The following is an 18,929-nucleotide window of genomic DNA, read 5'->3' on the forward strand; positions in this document are numbered from 1 at the left end:
GTCCCTGTACCCGCACACAGATGGAGGGATGGGAAAGTTTTCCTTCTCCTTTTACCCATGTTATAACCAGAAGCGGGGCTTGTGTGTCCTGAGCAAGCCGGTTCCCTGCCAAATGAGAGGAACGAGTCTGCCAGAAATGGATTCATACTGCTGTCCCAAAGTTCATTCTTCGTTCGTTTGTTTGTTTGTTCTCACCTTTCCTCTGTCTTTTTGAGTATTTAAAAATATCTGCTCTGCTTTTCTCCTCTCTGCGCTCCCTTTTGCTGCCCAGCCTTTGCCTTTCTGCCACATCTCTGATTCCTACTCTGGGCCTCTCTCCTGGTCTCCTTTGTCCAGCTCTGCAGGTTTGCAGCAGGAGCAGAGAGGTAGAAGTGGAGGCAGCCTTCCCACGGGGTGTCCCTCTCTGGGGGATGCTACCTTCTAGGCAGCCTCGCATTTTTTTTCTGCACCAGGCCCTACTCTGCTTTTCTTAAAGCCACACTTGCATTCCCAGCACTGCAGAGCTCCTCCTTTGCTGATGAAAGACAGAGCCGTTTTTTAACTTCACTTTTTCTGCTCCATGTAATACAGCTGGATTCTCTGGTTCTCCGTGAAGGTCTCACATCCTAGTCTGGATGGGGAAGGAGGTGGACAACATGTAAGCCCTTGTTTAGCAGAATCCGAAGCATGATCCTGGGTTCCGTTCTCAAACCAGGGGCATGGAAATTAAGTCCTTGGTCTCCATCTAGAAATGCTTTGGAGGTTCGGGCCAGGCCTCAGGTTAGGCAGTAGATGGCTTGAGCAGGGACACGTCCAGCAGCTGTAACTCCTGAGCCAAATGAACGGTCGTTTCATTGCCTGCCTGGTGCAGAGCAGAAGGTTGTGTGTGCCATGGCATGAGCACTGCTCGTGGGAGAGCGTGGAGGGGGACGCAGAGGACTGGGAGCAGCAGGGGTGCTAAGCTCACTTTGCTTCCATGTCAAGTGCAGCCACCATAGTTCCTTCCTGCGTTATTAAAGCAGAGTGCAAACTTGGAGATGGAAAGGTCGGCACTGTTCCATGTCCTCCGAGAACAAGGATTATCTGGGGATCTCAACTGGGTTTGAAATCTCTGCAACAATTCTCCATCCCTTCTGTGTTCTCCGTCTCATGGCTGTGTGCTGAAGCATTGCTTCAAAACCAGCAATGAGCAGGCTGTGGTTTGCTCCGTTGACGTGTCTGGCAGGCAGCGCTGGTCACCGGCCACACAAGCCATCAGCGGGAGCATGATGGGGAGCTGGCTCAGCTCATGGTGTCCACCTGGCTCCGAGGCCACCGTGGGCACCGACCCCTGTGATCAGCATGGCTGGGAGCAGGATGAAGCAAGCGCTAGGAGAGCGGTGGAGCAGACAAACACGTTGAAAGCCATCAGCCAATGTGGCTGTCTGCACCGTCAGCTGAGGATTAAGCTGCGCCTAACCCAGGCTCAGCTTTTTCATGGGTCAGGAAGCTGATGGAGAGATAACAGGAAAGAAGGAGGTGGGGAGGAGAAATTATACAGAGGTGAGGAGGGAAAGAAAAAATTGGCATTTTTTTCCCCCACCTCTTCTTTTTTTTCCCCTTGCTCTGAGGAAAGTGAAGACATGTGAAGATGATTAGAGAGATTTTTGCAAAGAAAGCATCTCAGGGGAGTGTGCATTGTTCGGCAGCGTGCGTACTTCAGTGGGGATCACTGGTCAGAGGAATAATGAAGCAGTGGTTGCAGAGGTATTGTAGAGGAAATTATGAAAGGCCTCTGAGGGACAAGTTTGGAGACACCTCTCTCCCTTCTGAGGCTAATTTGCAATGCTGGCATTTCTCTGCTAGCTGAAAGGTGCCCCGGAGGGCATCACATGCATGTCTGCCATCTGAGTGGTGCTGGGGAGGCTGAGCTAGAGAGAAGCCTCTGATGTGCAGCCTGGAGAGGGTATTTGGGTCCCTAATTTATTCATCCATCCTTTAAAAAAAATGGCTGTGGTCAAATATGAAGCACAAAACCATTTTTAGGATACGGTGCTCAATGGTGTATTTCATCCTTTGTGTCAAATTCCTGCCCAGTTGACCTATTTCCAATAAATCCATTGGTTTCTGCATTTACAGTTACCTGTTAGCAGAACAGTATTTTGTGATCAAAAAGGTATTTTATTACTCTCTATATTATGGGGACTGTACCAAGATCGCCCTGATGCATAAACTTTACCATGGCAACATGGCATCATGGAGCATTTAAATACCTTGCAGCACAATTCGATATATCCAGCAGAGTGTCCTTCAAACCTGGTGTCAGAAGAAGTCTCCTAAAGAGTTAGCCATAAATTACACAGCAGAGGTGGGAAGTCAAGATGAAAAGAGGGGAATAGACCAAGGGAGGAGGCTAGAGAACTTCACGTATGGCAGGAAGAAGTTAGATTAAAGAAAGAAAAGCAAGTCTGCCACTAATATTTTAAGTAGCCACGCCTCGGTTCATTAAGCTGGCTAGCAGTCAGTGGGCCATTTCGGATGGAGAGAGGAGAGGGCCAAGGACAGAAATGGGAACTGTTTAGTCTGAGAGGAAGGTGTAAAGGCTCAGTAATGGGGGAGAAAGTTGTTACAGCACTTAAGGCTCTGAAAAAGAGAGGAAATGCTGGCAGCTGGTGGCTGGTGAAGGCCAGGGTGGCTCCTGGGCGTGGGAGGGAGGGGAGAGCTGGACCTGGAGGCTTTGGCCATCCTGTGAAAGGTGCGGCTGTGGTTAAACGGGGGAATAAGGTGGGTGCTTAGTGATGGGAAACAACTTTCTGCAGCAGCAGATCTGTCTTGCAGCTCCCTTTCAGGGAAGCGACGAAGGTTTTGTGTGTTTTGTTCTTGCAGGCATATATTGAAAAATCAGGGGTTTCTCTTCTTTTTGATTGGGTTGAATGCAACATACCTCCAGGGTTTGCTTTCTTCTGTTTAGGGCTGGATCAGGGGCTTCTGCATATCATGAGACGATGAGGGGAGTTGTGGGGGTGGCCGTGCGTCTATGCGTAATCTCCTTGTCATCACTAATTCAGCAGCCTCCTCTGGTATTGTGTTGGGCTGGCATCAGGTATCCCAGGCTCCACATACCAACCGCTTTCTTTTGTCTGGCTGGCAGAGAGAGCACCCAGGACCACTGCAAGGGCACTCCCAGTGCAGGACATTTGTCTTTTTAGCGTCTGCTGGCCGTGAGACCCAAGTGTTGTCTTAATCCTCTCTGGGCATCTAATTCCAGAGGAGTTAAGCTGAGCATGGGATGCTCAGCGGGGGCAGCACAGCCCTCCATGGCACCCTGTCTGGTTGCTTGCACATAAGGACTGGCACAGAGGCTAAATTTGGCTCAAGTAGAGGAAAACAAGGCAGCTGCATGGGGTCAACATATCTGGCAAGAACAGAGAAGCAGGGCAAGTGCCTATAGTTCTTATCCTAATACTCTCTCTGGCACCGAATACATCCAGCTTAGAAAATTCCTGAGCTGCATGTGGCTTCTCGGTTATTTGATAGATGGTTTTTTTCTTTCATTAACCTTCCCAGTCTCTCCTTGAATACCTGTAGACCTTTATCATCCTCAGCATCCTCTAGCAAGAGACCCCACAGTTAAACTACTGCTTGTTATGCAAATAATGACTTGTGAGCTTGATTCGCCTGCATCTTCCTCTGATTAACCTGATGTCCCTTAACTCTTGTATTTTAAGAGAGAGGCCGTGCCCATCCTGGGGACATGGTGCCCTGCAAATGCAGGTGGTTGTTCAGAGGGGAGCACCTGGATTCAGCCCTAGTTTCAGCATATTTTAACCGAAACCCTTCCAAATTCTTCAGCTGCCTGCAGCATTTGCAGCTTTATCGGCTGTGGGAAGGAAAGAACCTTTTTGAGCCCTGAACTGGGGCAGGTGAGAGGAGGAGAGGAACATTACAGCCATTATATTTTAAAGCACATTGAGATCATGTGCAGGGTTCACAGAGCCCGCTGCAGCCTGTGCCCGGCTTGGAGCTCCTGGCCTGGCAGCCGGCCTGCTCTGTAAAACCTCCCTTCCAAGCACTGGGTCCAGTCATGCATGAAGACTGGCAGAGGAAGAGGCTTGTGTTGTCCTGCTTCCCTCTCTGCGTTACCCCCTGCGCCATTTGGCATCGGCTGTACCAGCTGCTTGTGCTCACGCTGCCTGTTATTTTTCTCAGGTAACACCAACAGCATCTTTGCACTGGACTACATTAGTGGAGCCTTAACCCTGAATGGGCCGCTGGACCGGGAAAACCCTTTCTATAGCGCTGGATTCATCCTTACTGTGAAGGTGAGAGGTCTTCTGTCCAGGAGATGCATTGGTAGAGCAGGATGGGGAGGGCATCCTCCTTGGGGACAACCCCTTCATGCTAGAGATGCAAACCCGGGACATGTTGCTCCTGTGGGCATCCAGAGCCATGATGTGCTGTTACACGGCCAAGCCAAGAAGGATGTTTAACCCAGTGCCCTTGTATGGTGATGCCCTGGGACAGCAAATGGCATGAGAAACCTACATTCAGGCACCTGAACTGTGCCTATCTCCCACTTTTCTCTCCCAAAACCCCAGAAAAACAGGAACATTTTCTCATGTCAGCAGGCAGCGGTGTAACAGGGCGCTGTGTGCATCTGCCTGGTGCAGGCAGGCACGGGGAGGGAATGATGCTGAAAGTTGCCTTGTCAAGAAAAGGCACTGGAGCGTGGTCTTGCAGCCCCACCAGCCCCACCTGAGAGCAGCTCCCCGGCTCTACTCACAGCCCTGTAATTAAAATCAATACCAAGCTGGGCAGCTGTTTGGAAACACATTTAGAAGTATAGATTCTGTTGGGCTGGGGTGGGGAAAAAATCAGCATTGTAGGAAGGGTCATTGATTAGGAGGGCAGCGGCCAGCACATCACCTCCTTGTTTTGGCAAGTGCAAGGCTTTGTCGGGGGACCAAAGGGACAAGAAAGGTAATCTCGTCCTCATGGTCTCAGGCGCAGGTCATGCTGTGGAGCTTTATGCACAGGGAAGAGATCTGCATCCATCCCTAGTGTCTCTTGGTTTGGGCTTTTATAGTTTAAATTTGGTAGAAATTGAAAGAGGGAGGATTTTCTGTTTTTAATAGGCACAAAAATATCTGTCTTAGCTTGGAAAGGTTTGTGAACCTGAAATCTTGCCCGTTTTCCTGCCTGCATGATAATGGAGTTCCAACTATATTCTGTTGATCCAATAGATTTTCATTTCCTCTCCCCACAAACTTTGCATCCTCCCACAAATGCCAATTCTCTGTGGCCCATATCCCCAGGACCCAAAATGTTCTTTGCTGCTCTCGTCCTGGAGCGTGCAGTGAAAATACAGCTGGATTGCTCCTTGTTCGGATCAGCCTGTTCTGCTGTTGTGTGCAGAAGCGGTGAATAGCAATGAGCCGTGTGGGTCGTGTCAGCGTTGCTTTTCTGTGCCCACAGCAAAGCAAGATTATCCAAAGGACAAGAGGAGGGACTTTGCTTGAAAAGGCTGTTTCACAATTCTTGCTTCTCTGGCAATAAAATCTGCACTCTTTCCTTTATTGGAAAAGCAAAATCAAAGTCCTTCTTGATACAGAGGTGTGATATGGAGTCATGACTCGGCTCTGTGTTTAGACACACGTTGCCAAACCTATTTTAAGGTCTAAATCTTGTTTTCCCTCTCTTGCCCTAGTTTTCTGTCCTTTAATAATACTATGGTGGTTAGCTCCCTGCTCCAGGTCCCACCTCAGGAGATGACAGAGGTGAAAACAGGAGTGCTCTCTGCTCCATCATGCCTTCCCTTATTTAGCGGACTCACATCTTGCAAGGCGATTTTTTGGTTTAAATGCTTGTGGCAGGGAAATCGCCTACTCACCCCCCAGCACGACTCCAAGTCGTGACAACCTGCTGCGCGATAGGGGCGAGCGAGTACTTGGCCACAGCCACCCCAAGGGAAATGTTAAACCCCTGGGAAGGCCTGCAGGAGCGCTACGGGTGTGAAACACGGGTGGTGGGAGAGCTGGGTCAAGATCTCCGTGCATTAAGGGGTCAGCGGTGCTCAAGGTTAAGGAGCAATGGCAGAACCAGCTGAGCATCCTTCCTTGGTAAGGTGGAGGAAGCAAAAGCTGCTGCAAGAGTCTCTAATCATGGCGTGCACGCTTTCTTTTACATTCTTTGAAAATTAAAGGCTTCCCTGTTGTTTTCTCTCTGTGCAGGGGACAGAGCTGAACGATGACCGCACGCCCTCCAACGCCACCGTCACCACCACCTTCAACATCCTAGTCATTGACATCAACGACAATGCACCCGAGTTCAACAGCTCCGAGTACAGTGTGGCCATCCCGGAGCTGGCCCAGGTGGGCTTTGCCCTTCCTCTCTTCATCCAGGTGCAGGACAAAGACGAGGTGAGGTATCCTCTGCCACGGGCTCCTCTGTTGTAGGGTAGCACTGGTGTGGTTTTGGGGTTGCAGGGAAGGACAAGTCACCGATTAACCTGTGATGAGGTGCATGCTTATGTCTGATACCCATTTTTTCAGCTCTTACTGCTGCCCTTGCTCCACTTGCTCAGTCCCCCAAGTGCAGCCACCCTCCCCGGAGCGCAGGCACAACGTGTGCTTTAGTGCGGTGGGGATTGTGTGGCCACTGAGAGCCAGAAAATAGGATTGTGCAGGATGCTGATTCTTGCCCACTTCTGAAGACTCTCGTCGGGGAGTCCTTTGCCAGCCTGTTTTAGAAAGGGAGGAGGTTTTCTACGTGGGTCCCCGGGAACCTGCCGGGGAGGGGAAAGAAAGGACCTCTAGGCTCTCTGCCCTGGCAGGGCATGTACGGTGGCTGTCAGAGGAGGAGATAATAGACAGCTGCTAGCGTGGGGCAGGGGAAGCGTGGGGGGACTGGGATACCAGCCTATCACTGCAAACAAGCCAGTAGCATTGGAGGCTTGTTTCTCCCTCGTGTTAATGGAGCTCCTATTTGTTATGCGCCGGCCCGTGCCACGTAAGCATTGCAGCATGTTTTCCAGCCCTGGGCTTGCAGCCTTCAACTACTCTGATTATTTGACTTGTGCAGTTCACATCTGGCTGCTTCTGTGTGCCAGTACCCTCCAACCCTGCCATGCCTGGTGTCTGCTTCAAAGAAGTGCTGACACCTCATGGTGAACTTTCTGAAATCCCTCCGAAAGGCTCTGGCTGCTGAGGCTACAGGCTCCTGTTGTCCTATTTCTCTTCAGACCAAGGGAGACATGAGGGGAGAGGGTTTGTCAAAATAAATGGCATCATCAGGGTGTTTTCCTGGTGCTTCAGGTAAACGATGTGACGGCACCTAGGATTACAAAACGGAACATCTCTCCAATCCCCCCCAAATCCTGGTGGGTCGATTAAAATATGCATGTTCTAAGATGCCTTTGCTGGCTGAAATGATGGATTTGCTTTTCCCCAGCCCTGGGTGGAGTTCACCATGCCTCGCAAAGCCACCCAGAAATCCCATCTTTTTTCATGTGAAGTGATTATGACACAGAACTAATAATCTGCTTGTGACATGGTGTCACCATCCGAGAGTTATGAGTTCAGCCTGAAGAGGTGCAGATGAGCTATTAAGCAGATAAAGAGACTGTTTTTTCTTGAAAATGTCAATTGCTAATAAAGAAGATATGGATATGACAGATGCTTAGGATAGTTTCTGAATAGAGCTGCTGTCGTACTTTCTGAGAGATGTCAGCAGATCCGTTCTTGAAGGGCATTGTAACACTTCTGTTTGTGCCAGAAGGATGAAGGATCTGTCATTATTTCTGGTTAAAAGCTCATTTTACTGGCGTGACTCCCATTCAAGAATTCACTTTTCAGCCTTGCTAATTTTAAAATGGGAGAATAAAAAATAGCTTTGCCTTCTCAATCGCACCAGCGAAAAATAGACTCATTCTTTTGGTGTGTTTCTTAAACTTCCTGAGATTTCCCCAAAAGAATAGGTTGAGATTTTTAAAACTGCTGAGAGAGGACCTCTTGCGCTAAGGGAGTCTGAAGGAGTTTTACTGTACATGTCTTTGGAGACTGTCGTATTAGCACTGATTGCTGTGACCGTAGCATTATTTTCACTGATAAGCAGCACAGGAGAGCTGATGCCTTGGAATATCTGGGAGGAGGAAAGGTACAAGCAATTGGTTTGGGTTTTCTTTTCTGCATTATCCTGCAGTGGATCTTTCTTATTTCTCATTTCCCCTCGTGGATGCTTGCAACTGGTTTAACAATCAAGGTAGCACTTTGGGGTTAAAAAATGGGGAGAGGATACCCAGGTTATAAAAAAGATGTATATGAGACAGAAGTGGGACGGCGTCTGCAGCCAGGCTTGTTCTAGCACTCCTTCCTCGGCAGTGTATTTATAGAAGTCCCAAGACCCCCAAACTTTTGGAAGAAGACTTAACAGAAAGGGAAGATTGTTGCCTGACAGTGATATTTTGGATGCTTAAGTACCTCACAAGATTTGTGAGGCTTTTACAAACCGTCTGGATTTGAGGTAGCCCAGGTGGCGCCTGGCGCTCTGTGGGTGGAGGGGTGGGACGGCAAGGCCCAAGGTCTCCGGGCAGGGATGACTGAGGACGTGGCTGACAGAAGCTATTTTGCCAACATGGCCTTCACGTTGGAGATGACACGATTCATTTGCGTATGGGGCAAAAGAAAACCAGAATAGGATTATGCGTGCCTCTGGGGAGGCAGCTAAATAAGTAAATGAGAGCAGATGGATAGAGACGCATGAAATCAAACCCAGAGTCTTCAGGAAGACCTTTTTGTTCTAGTTTTGTCTCCTGCCTCCCAGCCTATGTTGTTAAGTCCTGGGAGAGACCCTTGGCAGGTGGGTTTCTTTCTTGAGCCAAGTCATCCAGCCTTGTTCTGGCCTCTCCAGCAAATTTTGACACTGTTCCTTCAGCGCTCATGCTTGTTGAGGTCCTACTTGGATAGAGCAGCCAACACCTGAACCCTGCAGGGGTCCTGTGGGATTGGGTGGCTTTGGGGAACCTGCCTGCCATCACACCCTGGTTGTGTCTCTGTAGAGCTGGGGAAAGGGGTGTTGTGTGGGTCTGGCCCTTAAAACACATTGTCTGGGCTACCAAGGCCGTTAAACAAGAAGGTGTTTTATAACCAGGCCCATGTGGCCATTTTAAATGGTGGGGGTTTGGTCGGTCTTTCTTCTGGTGTGTTTTGCAGAAACATAAATGATTGCTTTTTGAAGGAGTTAGATTAAATGATTCAGCAAAGCACTTAAAAATGTATTTACGTTGCACACCAGACTGCGCTTGAAAGCACACACTTGATTTTACCTCTGTGTTTAAGTACCTTTCTGGAGCTAGGCTGGCATTAACATCTCAGACCAGGTACCTAAGTGAGGTGCCTCCAAGGAGAAACCTGTTCCTCTGAGTTTGCCCCTTGCAAACTCCCCCAGCCATCCCTCAAACACGGTCATGGTCTTGCTCCAAGAGGAGCTGGCTAGGGGTGCGCAGTGGGACACGGAGCATCTCAAGAGGATGCACCCACATTGAGCTGAGATGACCCCAGATGTGGATTCGGGGTGCGGCCAGGAGGTGTTTAACTGGGTGTGCTGATTTTTGTTTTTCCATTCTCTACGGCTTGTCAAGAACACTTGAATGCAGAAGTCGGTACGCAGGGTTTGCACAGGGTTTTGGACTCGGCCCTCTATGAATCAAGAAAAAAGCATTAACCTCTGTGCAGCTGAGCTTCCTCTCTGCCAGATAGACAGCAAACCACTTGAATACCTTCCCAACGCCATTTGAGAGCTGTTTATGAAAACCTGTGAAAGTTTCCCAATATTTAGACTGAGCCTATATTCAACTGGACACTACAGAAGATCAGTAGGTATATGCACAGCCAGGTGAGGGTTGGATTCTCCTCTCCTTCGCGTTGCAATAGGCCAGCAGGGATGAATAAATCCTGTGTGTGAGGTGGAATATTAAAGCCTTGAATTACCCACTTTTGCAGCAAGGTTTTTTTCCAGGTTGAGAGCAAGAGCCCCAAGCTGTGGAGTAAGTTTGTGTTAATTTGGAGGGCTGGTTAGCTCAGGCTCATCTGCTTCAAGGCTGGCTGAGGTGGGGGACATGGATATCCTTTCTGGATATGCTGGTATTTTACACCCTGCTGGCTTGATGCAGTATTTTTAGGAAGAAGGTAAGGGTTTGGCCATGCAGGAAAAGGAGGGGGGTCCTTCAGGGCATCCCCCACTTGAGCTTTGCAGTATCTGTTGCTGCAAGATCTACAGAGGTATATTAAGAGAGGTGGCAGAGTACTTTCCCAGGGCACACCAGAGAAACCATCTCTTCTACCGTGGCTTTCATCTGATATTCCTTGATGCGGTTGACTGAAGAAGAAGAAAAGGGCAGAGGCTGTATAAAGCACAAGTATGATGGTCTGACATTTTAAAATAATTTTGAACCAATTCTCCAAAATAAGCATATTGAGGAAGATAAATGTGGAATTTAAAAAAAAAAAAAAAACAAACAAAAAAGAATATCAGGCCATGGGAATACACAGTATTTGCTGCATAAAGCTACATCAGAGACTTGCACAGGGATATCGTATGTGCCCATGCATGTGCAGGTGCAATATATGAATCATCCGTAGCATATATATGCATATGACAGACACACGCACTATAAATATGATCTACAGAGCAAGGAACTGTAAAGGGGAATTGACGGCGCTCGAGTATTCTCTCCCAAAAGTGCCAGCTGCCAGTCGGGCTGAATTAGATTTCACAGGGGTTTTTGCAATACATGGAATTCACCAGCAAATTACCCTTAAAGAGGGAAAATCAATCATTTGGAGCAGAGATAAGCTGAAGGCGAGGCAGCCTCAGATTGATCCCGTCTGTGCAGGCGTGTGTGGAATTCAGCAGATAACCTGGGGGAGAGTGGGGAAGGAGAAAACTCCTCTGGGAGCGGGGAAGCGGGCAAGGACTGCCACTTAGGACGGACAGAAGGATGGGAGAAAAGGGCTGCCAGTGTGGGGAGGAGGATCAGAAAGGCTGGGGAACATTTTGCTCCAGGCATCCTGCATCACCTGCGACCCCAGTGAGGTCCTTAGGGATGCAGGGGACAAGCACCCATGCCCAGTAAGCCCTCAAATGAGTCATGATGCTGTCGTTGCTTGGGTGCTGGGAGCAAGCAATGGGTGCTGGGAGCCTGACCTGGCTGGCTGGGCGGCGGGAGTGAGGCAGCATCTCCGAAGGGGCTATTCAGAGCACTTGAGTTAAATGCCTTGAAGTGGGTGAAGAGAATAGCCCTCTTTATGCCTTGTGTTTTCAAAGGAAGGATTAAGCATTATTTGTCTCTGACTAGCTAGAACCAGGCATCAGGTATCCAAGCCATACAAAGAGGCACTAATTGCTTTTTAAATTAAAAAAATAAAATCCTCTTTTTTCCCCCCCCTCTTCCTCCTCCACCACTCCTGAACTCTCAGCACTTTCCTTTCTTTGCAAACTTGCCAGAATGAGGGATATTAAACACTCCTCTGCTTTTTGTAGGTAATAACCGGTGCCTAGAAAGTGGCTGTGGGGAAAGCTGGAGTTATGCTGGATTTTGTGCTTCAGAAAGGCAGGGCTCTCCAGTTTGGAAAAGCAAGCTGCAGCTGAGCTAGGGTAGAGGGAATCAAAGTGAGCCCTGTACTGAGTCAGCATGAAGAGAAGAAAACTGAGGATCCCAGCTTGCTTTTCCCAAATCTAGCTCACTTTGTGCTGAAAATGATTGCAGGCCACCAACCTACCTAGGCACCTCAGTGATTTCAGAGAGTGGTAGGGCTGAGGGAGGTTGGTTTGCTTGCCTAGAGTTTTGGGTTTGTTTTTTTTTGCTTTGAGTTTTTGTGTAGCCATTGGTAAGTGATGCTAAACACTTGCTTTGACCGGTGGAAAGCTGAATAATTTCTGAAGCATTTCCATGCGCGCTCCCGTGAGGAAGGGGCTGGGTGGGGGCGGGAGTGATGGATGAAGCCAGTGGGTGATGCTGGGTGAAAAAGCAGGGATAAAGCTTGTGGATCCATCTTCAGTCAGAGCTGAAACAGCTGATGTGGCTGTTTTTGGTCTCCTGATGTGAGAAGGGGCTCCCTGATTCGTGGTGAACCATGCCCTGTAGCCACGTCTTGCAAGTAGGAGAGCAGACTTTGGGCCATGATTCATAGCAGGTGCATGAGCAGGTCCCGTATGGTACCTGGGACCTCTGGAGGGACACACATACCCACCTCCTGGTATCTCACAGCCTCAGGCCTGAACTTCTGCCCTTGCCTACCGGTCCGTGCTGTGCTACCTGTGCCCAGGAACGGTCTCCCTGCTGCTCCAGCCCCCTTAAATATGGGGATTGCGCATGTGGGGCTGGCAAACTGGTCCACTGCAAATTAGTCAAATATGAAGCACCTGGGGGAGATCAGCCAGCAGTTGCTCTTTTGGAAGTCGGGTATCGGCATGAGGTTAATGCTGGCACTGTGGCAGCAGGGACACGATGCGGCTCCTATTACATGCTCTGAGGAATACACACGCAAAGAACAAAGTGATAATTATGCCCAACTGCAGCTACGATTGTCTTTTAGCTGAATTGACATGAAATTTCCATCACTTGCGGTGCCGGCTACGGCTGGGAGGAGGTTTGATTGCCGGGAAGGAGGCAGCGGGCAGCAGCCTCGAGCCACGGTGAGTGCTGGCCCCATGTGCTGGCACGGGATGAGACGAGCCGGGAAACACGCAGCCGTGCCCCAGCTTTGTGCAATAACGAACTTCCCTCCGAAGCCCGTTTTTTTATGGCCCAATTTGTTTCAGATGGAGGGCGCGTACAGACGGGTTTATTATTGTAGGGTTGCTAAGCTTTGGCAGACTGCTTGTTAATTTATGCCTCTAAAGGAAGGCAAAGGAGCCAATTTATTTTCAGTGATGGGGAAAAAAACTCGAGCAATACGGGAGCTGGTGAGTAAGGGGTTGGAGGGGGGAAACGAGCAGGTAAAGCAGGTCGTGCACCGTAGCACATCCCAGCATCCCGCGCTCATCCTCGGCACTGCAAAGAGATGATGCTCGGCCGTGAGCCCACCACTACACACCAGCACATTTGCGAGCCCAGGGAGACGGCACTTGTTTTTCTTCTTCATGAACACGTTTCAGATCTGCTGTTTGCTCTGGGTGGCAGGAGCAAGTAGGAAGGGGTGAGGAAAATGTAAGCAGCTCCCCGTGGCTTCCTCCGGAGCAGGGGGTACTAGCTGTGAGTTGGGATGAGCCAGCCCCTTCTGCTGGGCAGCTGATAACAATTTGAATATTCAGATTTGCTTTCAGCCATCCGCAGGGGGCTCGCAGGCTCCGGGAACTAGGAGCAAGGAAAGCAGCATGGGGGCAGAAACAAAAAACATAAATAGCCGAATAAGTATATAAATGGCGACTCACAGCAGCCCTCCCGAGAGGCAGATGTATTCCCCTTCTCCAGAACTCACATGGGGAGACTGAGCCATTTGAGGGGCTGCTAATTAGGGATGGTGGGTATCTAGAGGCTGATCTCCATCCCCGGCTGGAGGGGAATTAATCCACCTGGCTCTCTTCCCACAAATACTTTGGTTTCTTTTGATGTTTTAACTTTTATCTCATGCCTCCAACAAACTCACTCCTCTCCAACTTCCAAGTAATTCCTTCGCATCTCACCGCCACAAAAGGTGTTCTGATTGTACTGCGGGGAGGGCACTGGGTCCCAGGAGAGACACCCAGGGCTAGGCAGCAGAGCTGGGCAGAACTTCCTCAATGAAATTGCTTTTTGTCGCTGGTGGAAAAAGGTCATTTGTTATAAATTGGCATCATAAGGATAGGGTTCCAAATAACAGCCTGGGGAGTGATGCTTCCTCCTGCTGTTCTCCGTATCCTCTGCTCCCTCCTTCCCAACCTGTATACTGGTGTTGGGGAGCATCATGCCGGGGTAGGCATGTCCCAGTTTGCCAGCAAAACAGCTTTTGGAAGGAGCTAAGTTTGCCCTGAGACAGGTCCCTTTTGCTCCCTCTGTCTGTCGTCCACCAGCTGAGGATCGCTGGGCTCCTGGGGCGGTGGGTGCCCTCAGGGCTTGCTCCTGCCGTGTGGCTCTGCCACAGATGCTCAGTTTGGCCCCCACTCTGCCAGCTGCCAGGGCTGCGGGGAGGAGGAGGGCAAGCAGGGATTCTGCTCGTGTCGCTGGCTCTTGGCAGTCACACTTAGCCAGCTTTTGCTATTAGTGACCCTTCGTGCATTTAATTGGTCCCTCTTTCTGATAGGAGGGAGGTCATTCGGGGAAAATTGGAAGTGCGGCTCTGGCAGCGTCTGAACTTGCTTTTCCCGTGCTCTGGTGGACCGTGCTTTGGCACCAGGAGTGCCACACCTGGAGCGGGGGTCCTGAAATGCTGCTGTTAGTATGTCGGCGGTCCTGCTGCTTTGCTGGCCAGGTCTTGGGAGAGGAGGATTTTTCCAGTCCCCATTTTGAGCTCTCTCACTCAAAAGAGCCCTCTGCCCGGGAGAGGCACCCGTGCTGTGCCCCCCAGCATGAAGTGATGACATTCCAGTGTGATGCCCTGTGCGGTACGTGGATTTCAAAAGAGTAAAAGGGATTTTCCCTCCAGCCATGTGCTGTGCAGGTTTATCCCAGGGATGCATTTCTTTTATGTGCACATAGGTTTTGTATAAAATGGGTGAACATGAAAAGGAGATTTATAGAAATCATGTGCATTGTACACCCAGTACGTGTAATAAAACACAACAACGAGCGAGCATTTAAGGTCGGTGCTGAGCTGTATGACACAGTTAACCAAACGCAAGCAAAGAAATGTTCCCCTGCGTCTCCCGCAATTGCATGGTACCCGTCTCTACGTGTCCGAAGGTGAAGGGCTGTGCCCAAGCTGCTGGTGCTGGCAGGTTTGCATCTGATGCGCAGGCTTTGAGGTCGGGTCAGTGCTGTTGTCCTGTGCTCACAAGGCTCCAGGCTGGCCCCGGGTGCCTGCAGCCTTACCCAGTGGCTGCGCCTGGTTTTAACTCCTTTGTCACTATCAACCTTCCTCTCTCCTTTCCCAGGGACTCAACAGCGTTTTTGAGGTTTACCTGGTGGGCAACAACTCCAACCACTTCATCATCTCGCCGACCTCCATCCAGGGGAAGGCGGACATCCGCGTCCGTGTGGCGGTGCCACTGGACTTTGAGACCATTCCTCGCTACGAATTTTCGGTAGGGCTGCGCCCCTGTGCTCTATGGGACATACGTATTTTTAAGAGTGATCTAAGAGTGATCATTAACCAGGCTTCTCTCTTCCTCTCTCTTCCTCTCTCTAATCCACACTGTGAAACTACAGAGCATTACAAAATGGCCAAAACATGGAAATAATAATAAAGAAAGAGGTGGGGAAGAGATTTGCCCTGAGCATTCTCTCTCTTTCCAACATCCAAAGGCTCAGCTGCAAGAGCTTAAGCAAAGCGTGTTCCCCCTTGCTATGTCACAGGGCCATAAAAGCTTTATAGAGCATAAAACTTTGGTTTAAGTGCACCTATCAGGCACCAAATCTCTCCCCAGCCTCCTGCTCCAGCTTTGTCTTGCTCTCTGCCTGAGCTGTAAATTCACAAGAAAGGCAAAGCAGGCTTATACCATGCCAGTGGTGTTAGTCCTGGCAGAGGGACTTCCATACCACCAGTGGAGAAAGATGAGCAAAAGCCTTCCTACCCTTGCTCCGGGCTGCAGTGGGGTGGCAGGTCCTGGTTCCTCAGTTTGCCATGAGGAGGCTGGGGCTGTTCGGGGCGGGTGGTACAGGGTATCTGGCTCACCCAAGGGCCGTGGTCACCCAGAGCTGAGCAGCTCCCAGGGGAGAGGGAAAGGGCTCTTTTCTATTTTTTGAGCATCCATGCCTTGGTGGTTAGCAGTGAGCTGGCTCATCTGGTGAGGGAGCTCAGGAGAGTGTTGTTTTCTCCATTAAAGAAGATAGATAGCTCTCCCAAGCTTCACAAACAGTGTCTCCAACCCTCCCTTTCACTTTCTGTCTCTGCCCAGCTCTTTGCAAATGAGAGTGTCCCCGATCACGTCGGCTTTGCGCGTGTGAAGATTAACCTCATCAATGAGAATGACAACCGCCCCGTTTTCAGCAAGGCCCTGTACAATATCAGCCTCTTTGAGAATGCCACAGTGGGCACCACCGTCCTCCAGGTCCACGTGAGTAGAAGCATCCTGCGTTTCTTTCCCGTGTCCTTGGCACGCATGTGGCTCTGTGGTGCCCATCACCAAGGGATGGGCTGGGGACCCTGGTAAGGGAGTGGTGGGAGATGCTGGCGGTGAGGTGGGGGGTAGTCCTCCCGTGAACTTTTGGAGAAGGCGCTTTGACCTTTCCTGGTCTCTGAGAGACATGTGTGTGGTTCCCACCACACTGGGAGCTCCTGCATTGAAAAGTCCCATCTGCAGACAGCAGCTTCTCCTGCACATACTGGTCCCAGTGGTCATGGTATTGCCTCTCCGTCCTCCTCCACTGCATGGGATCCACCGAGTATGTCAGTTGTGTATATGGCTTGTGTCCCAACATCTATTCACTGCCTCGCTCTTACCTCACTTCTTATTGGAAAAGATGCTCCGGTACCTAAGAAGCTTGGTCGCTTCATTGGTGAGAGTGAGGGCCTGACATTCATCATTCAGTGTGGGTTTTCTCACTGCCCCATTTGGAAGCACCACCTTCCTCAACCAAATCAAGGTTAATTGAGCCAATAAAAGGGTGAAGGATGGAAAAAGAGGGGAATGACTGTATTTAGCAGAGTCTGGTATTAAATGGCTGGCCCAGAATGGTGGTACAGTGGACAGAGGTGGTGACAATAGTGGGGTGTTTCCATAGGGCTTGGCCCTCCCGCATGGGTTGGTGGGAGCACCCAAAATCCCTCATGAGAAGATAATCTTCCCAGGGCACGAGGGTGATGTCAGTCGACGTCAGTGCCAGTGTGGGGCATAGCAAGAACCAGAACAAAACCCTGCACTGAACAATCTAAATAAGAAGAAAAGCTCCTCTGGGACAGGAAGTATCAGAGGGGAGCATCAAAACCCCTGCTAGGCTTTGGGTTCGTTACTACTGCTATCGTTAGTCGTAGATGAATTTGCTGCCCTTCTGGGCCCTCTTTGCCCCCACTCTCCTGGGACGCAGCCCCTGGTCGCCCACCTGCACAGGCATGCTGATACAGAGAATAAAAGCTCTGACAAAAGGGTTGGGTGTATGTGCCTGTGCGTAAGTGTGTTTACTCTACAAACAGATGGTGTGTAACTGTATAGAGCCCCTGAGCTGTTCCCATCTGACAGTTATTAATATTTCAAGCAGATGTTTAGCTAGTCAGGCCGTCAGACACTAAACAATGAGATTGTTACTGCGTCTCCTCTTTCCCCAACTTCCAGCTATGCCAGCATTTCAGAGCGAACGCAAAATGCCAGGAGTTGAATCTTCTATGATAAATCAGAATGGAGGCAATTAGTGCTGAAATCCAGATTGCCCTCCCAGCTGATCCCAAACTTTTAGCAATGCTCATAAAGCACCGACTCCTCCTGCTGCTGCTCCTCGCCTTCGAGATGCAGCCCTATGCTCACTTCCAAAGCACTGCCCGTCTGCGCCGTGCCTCTCCAACTGTCCCATGTGCCACAGACAAAAAGTCTGCTTTCCTTGTTAATAAATGCCTCCTTTTCTTTTTTCCTTCTTTTCCACTTGCCTGGGAGCCCTTTATGGGTATTCACCCGCAGGGGTCAGGTCTCACAGAGCGCCCACCCCTTTGGTGGCCGCTGAATGACGTCCTCACGAAAGGGGACATTTGTTGGCTCCCCCCTTGATCAGTGCTGCAAAATGCGCCTTTGTGCAAGTAAGCGCAGGTTTTGTGCCACGCGTTTGGAGGAACAATGGGTTTCCAGGGTGCTAAGGGCAAATCAGGAGGTTTATGAGGTTGGGATGAACAGGGGAGTGCGTGGGCTGGGCGAGCAGTCGCTGAAGGATGGCAGGAGGCTGCTGTCAGAGATGGCCAAGCACAGCTGGCAGGGCAGAGCAGCGCCAGCAGCTCCTTCCCAGCAGGGAGGCAAGCAGCTAAAACCGCGAGGAGCCAAGGCAATGGGACATTGCTGATCATCTACCCAGCCCAATGTCCTGGGGAAGAAGTTACTCCTAGCAGCCCAGAAGACTCTGAGCTGGTTGCCCATCTTCCCTGCTTGCACCCCTTGGCTGTGTGTGATCAGGTGGATGTAGGTGAGGGAAAGGGGTTTCCTTTGTGATCTGGGAAGAGCAGTGAGCCTGCCCTGCGGAACAGGCTCCTCGCCGCCGCTCTTCCCCCCCTGCCCTCTGCTTGGCCAGCAAAAACGGAAAAGGGAAAAAAGAGCAAGCAGACTTCATTTGCAGTGACAAATGGCCGTTCGTCTCTGCAGCATTTCAGCTCCTAATGTCAGTGACAGCAGAGAAACATTGCCTGTTACATGTATAAATCAACTGTAAAACATCCCAAAGTGCAGGCAGGCAGCAGGGACGCGGAGCTGCTGCCTGTTTCCACTCTCTGCTTCTTTCCCTTTGCCCAAAGATGTGTGGGCTCGGATACACACCCCTACCGCTTCCTGGGCAAACCTCGGTTACTCCCCTGGCACGGCACAGCCTTTTACACCCTCTAAGATTTTGTTTGTCTGCTCTTTGTTCTCTGTTTCGCATTCCCTCTGCCTCCCTGCCTGTCTATTCATCCTTCCGTCTGTTTAATTCTGTCCGTGAAATACATTTATCTTATAGATTCAGGTAGTCATTCGCTTGCACAAGAACAGCTGGAGAGTCCAGGCTACACGGGAACAGCTCCTGCTGTGTGCGGGGAGCCTACAATATGCCCAAAGGCAGCCTTCTCTCCTGCCTCTGTGTCCTTTACCCATGTGATAAGCCCCTTAGGCCAGAGATTGCTCGTGGGTCTGCTTTTGCAGAGACCAGCGTGAAGGGTTCCTTACTC

At 50.2% G+C, this 18,929-nt stretch overlaps 1 protein-coding gene across 1 annotated transcript in view; it reads left to right on the plus strand.

The window, feature by feature from the left end:
- CDH23 (cadherin related 23) overlaps nucleotides 1–18,929 on the plus strand; it is a 204,658-nt gene that overhangs the window by 105,692 nt on the left and 80,037 nt on the right. The window contains exons 9-12 of the mRNA XM_075109417.1: nucleotides 4,168–4,280; nucleotides 6,189–6,377; nucleotides 15,028–15,177; nucleotides 15,991–16,149. Of these exons, the coding sequence (XP_074965518.1) occupies nucleotides 4,168–4,280; nucleotides 6,189–6,377; nucleotides 15,028–15,177; nucleotides 15,991–16,149 (611 nt within the window). The remainder of the gene's footprint in view (nucleotides 1–4,167; nucleotides 4,281–6,188; nucleotides 6,378–15,027; nucleotides 15,178–15,990; nucleotides 16,150–18,929) is intronic.

The sequence above is a fragment of the Phalacrocorax aristotelis genome, chromosome 14 (assembly GCF_949628215.1).
Source record: "Phalacrocorax aristotelis chromosome 14, bGulAri2.1, whole genome shotgun sequence".
Lineage (NCBI taxonomy): Eukaryota > Metazoa > Chordata > Aves > Suliformes > Phalacrocoracidae > Phalacrocorax > Phalacrocorax aristotelis.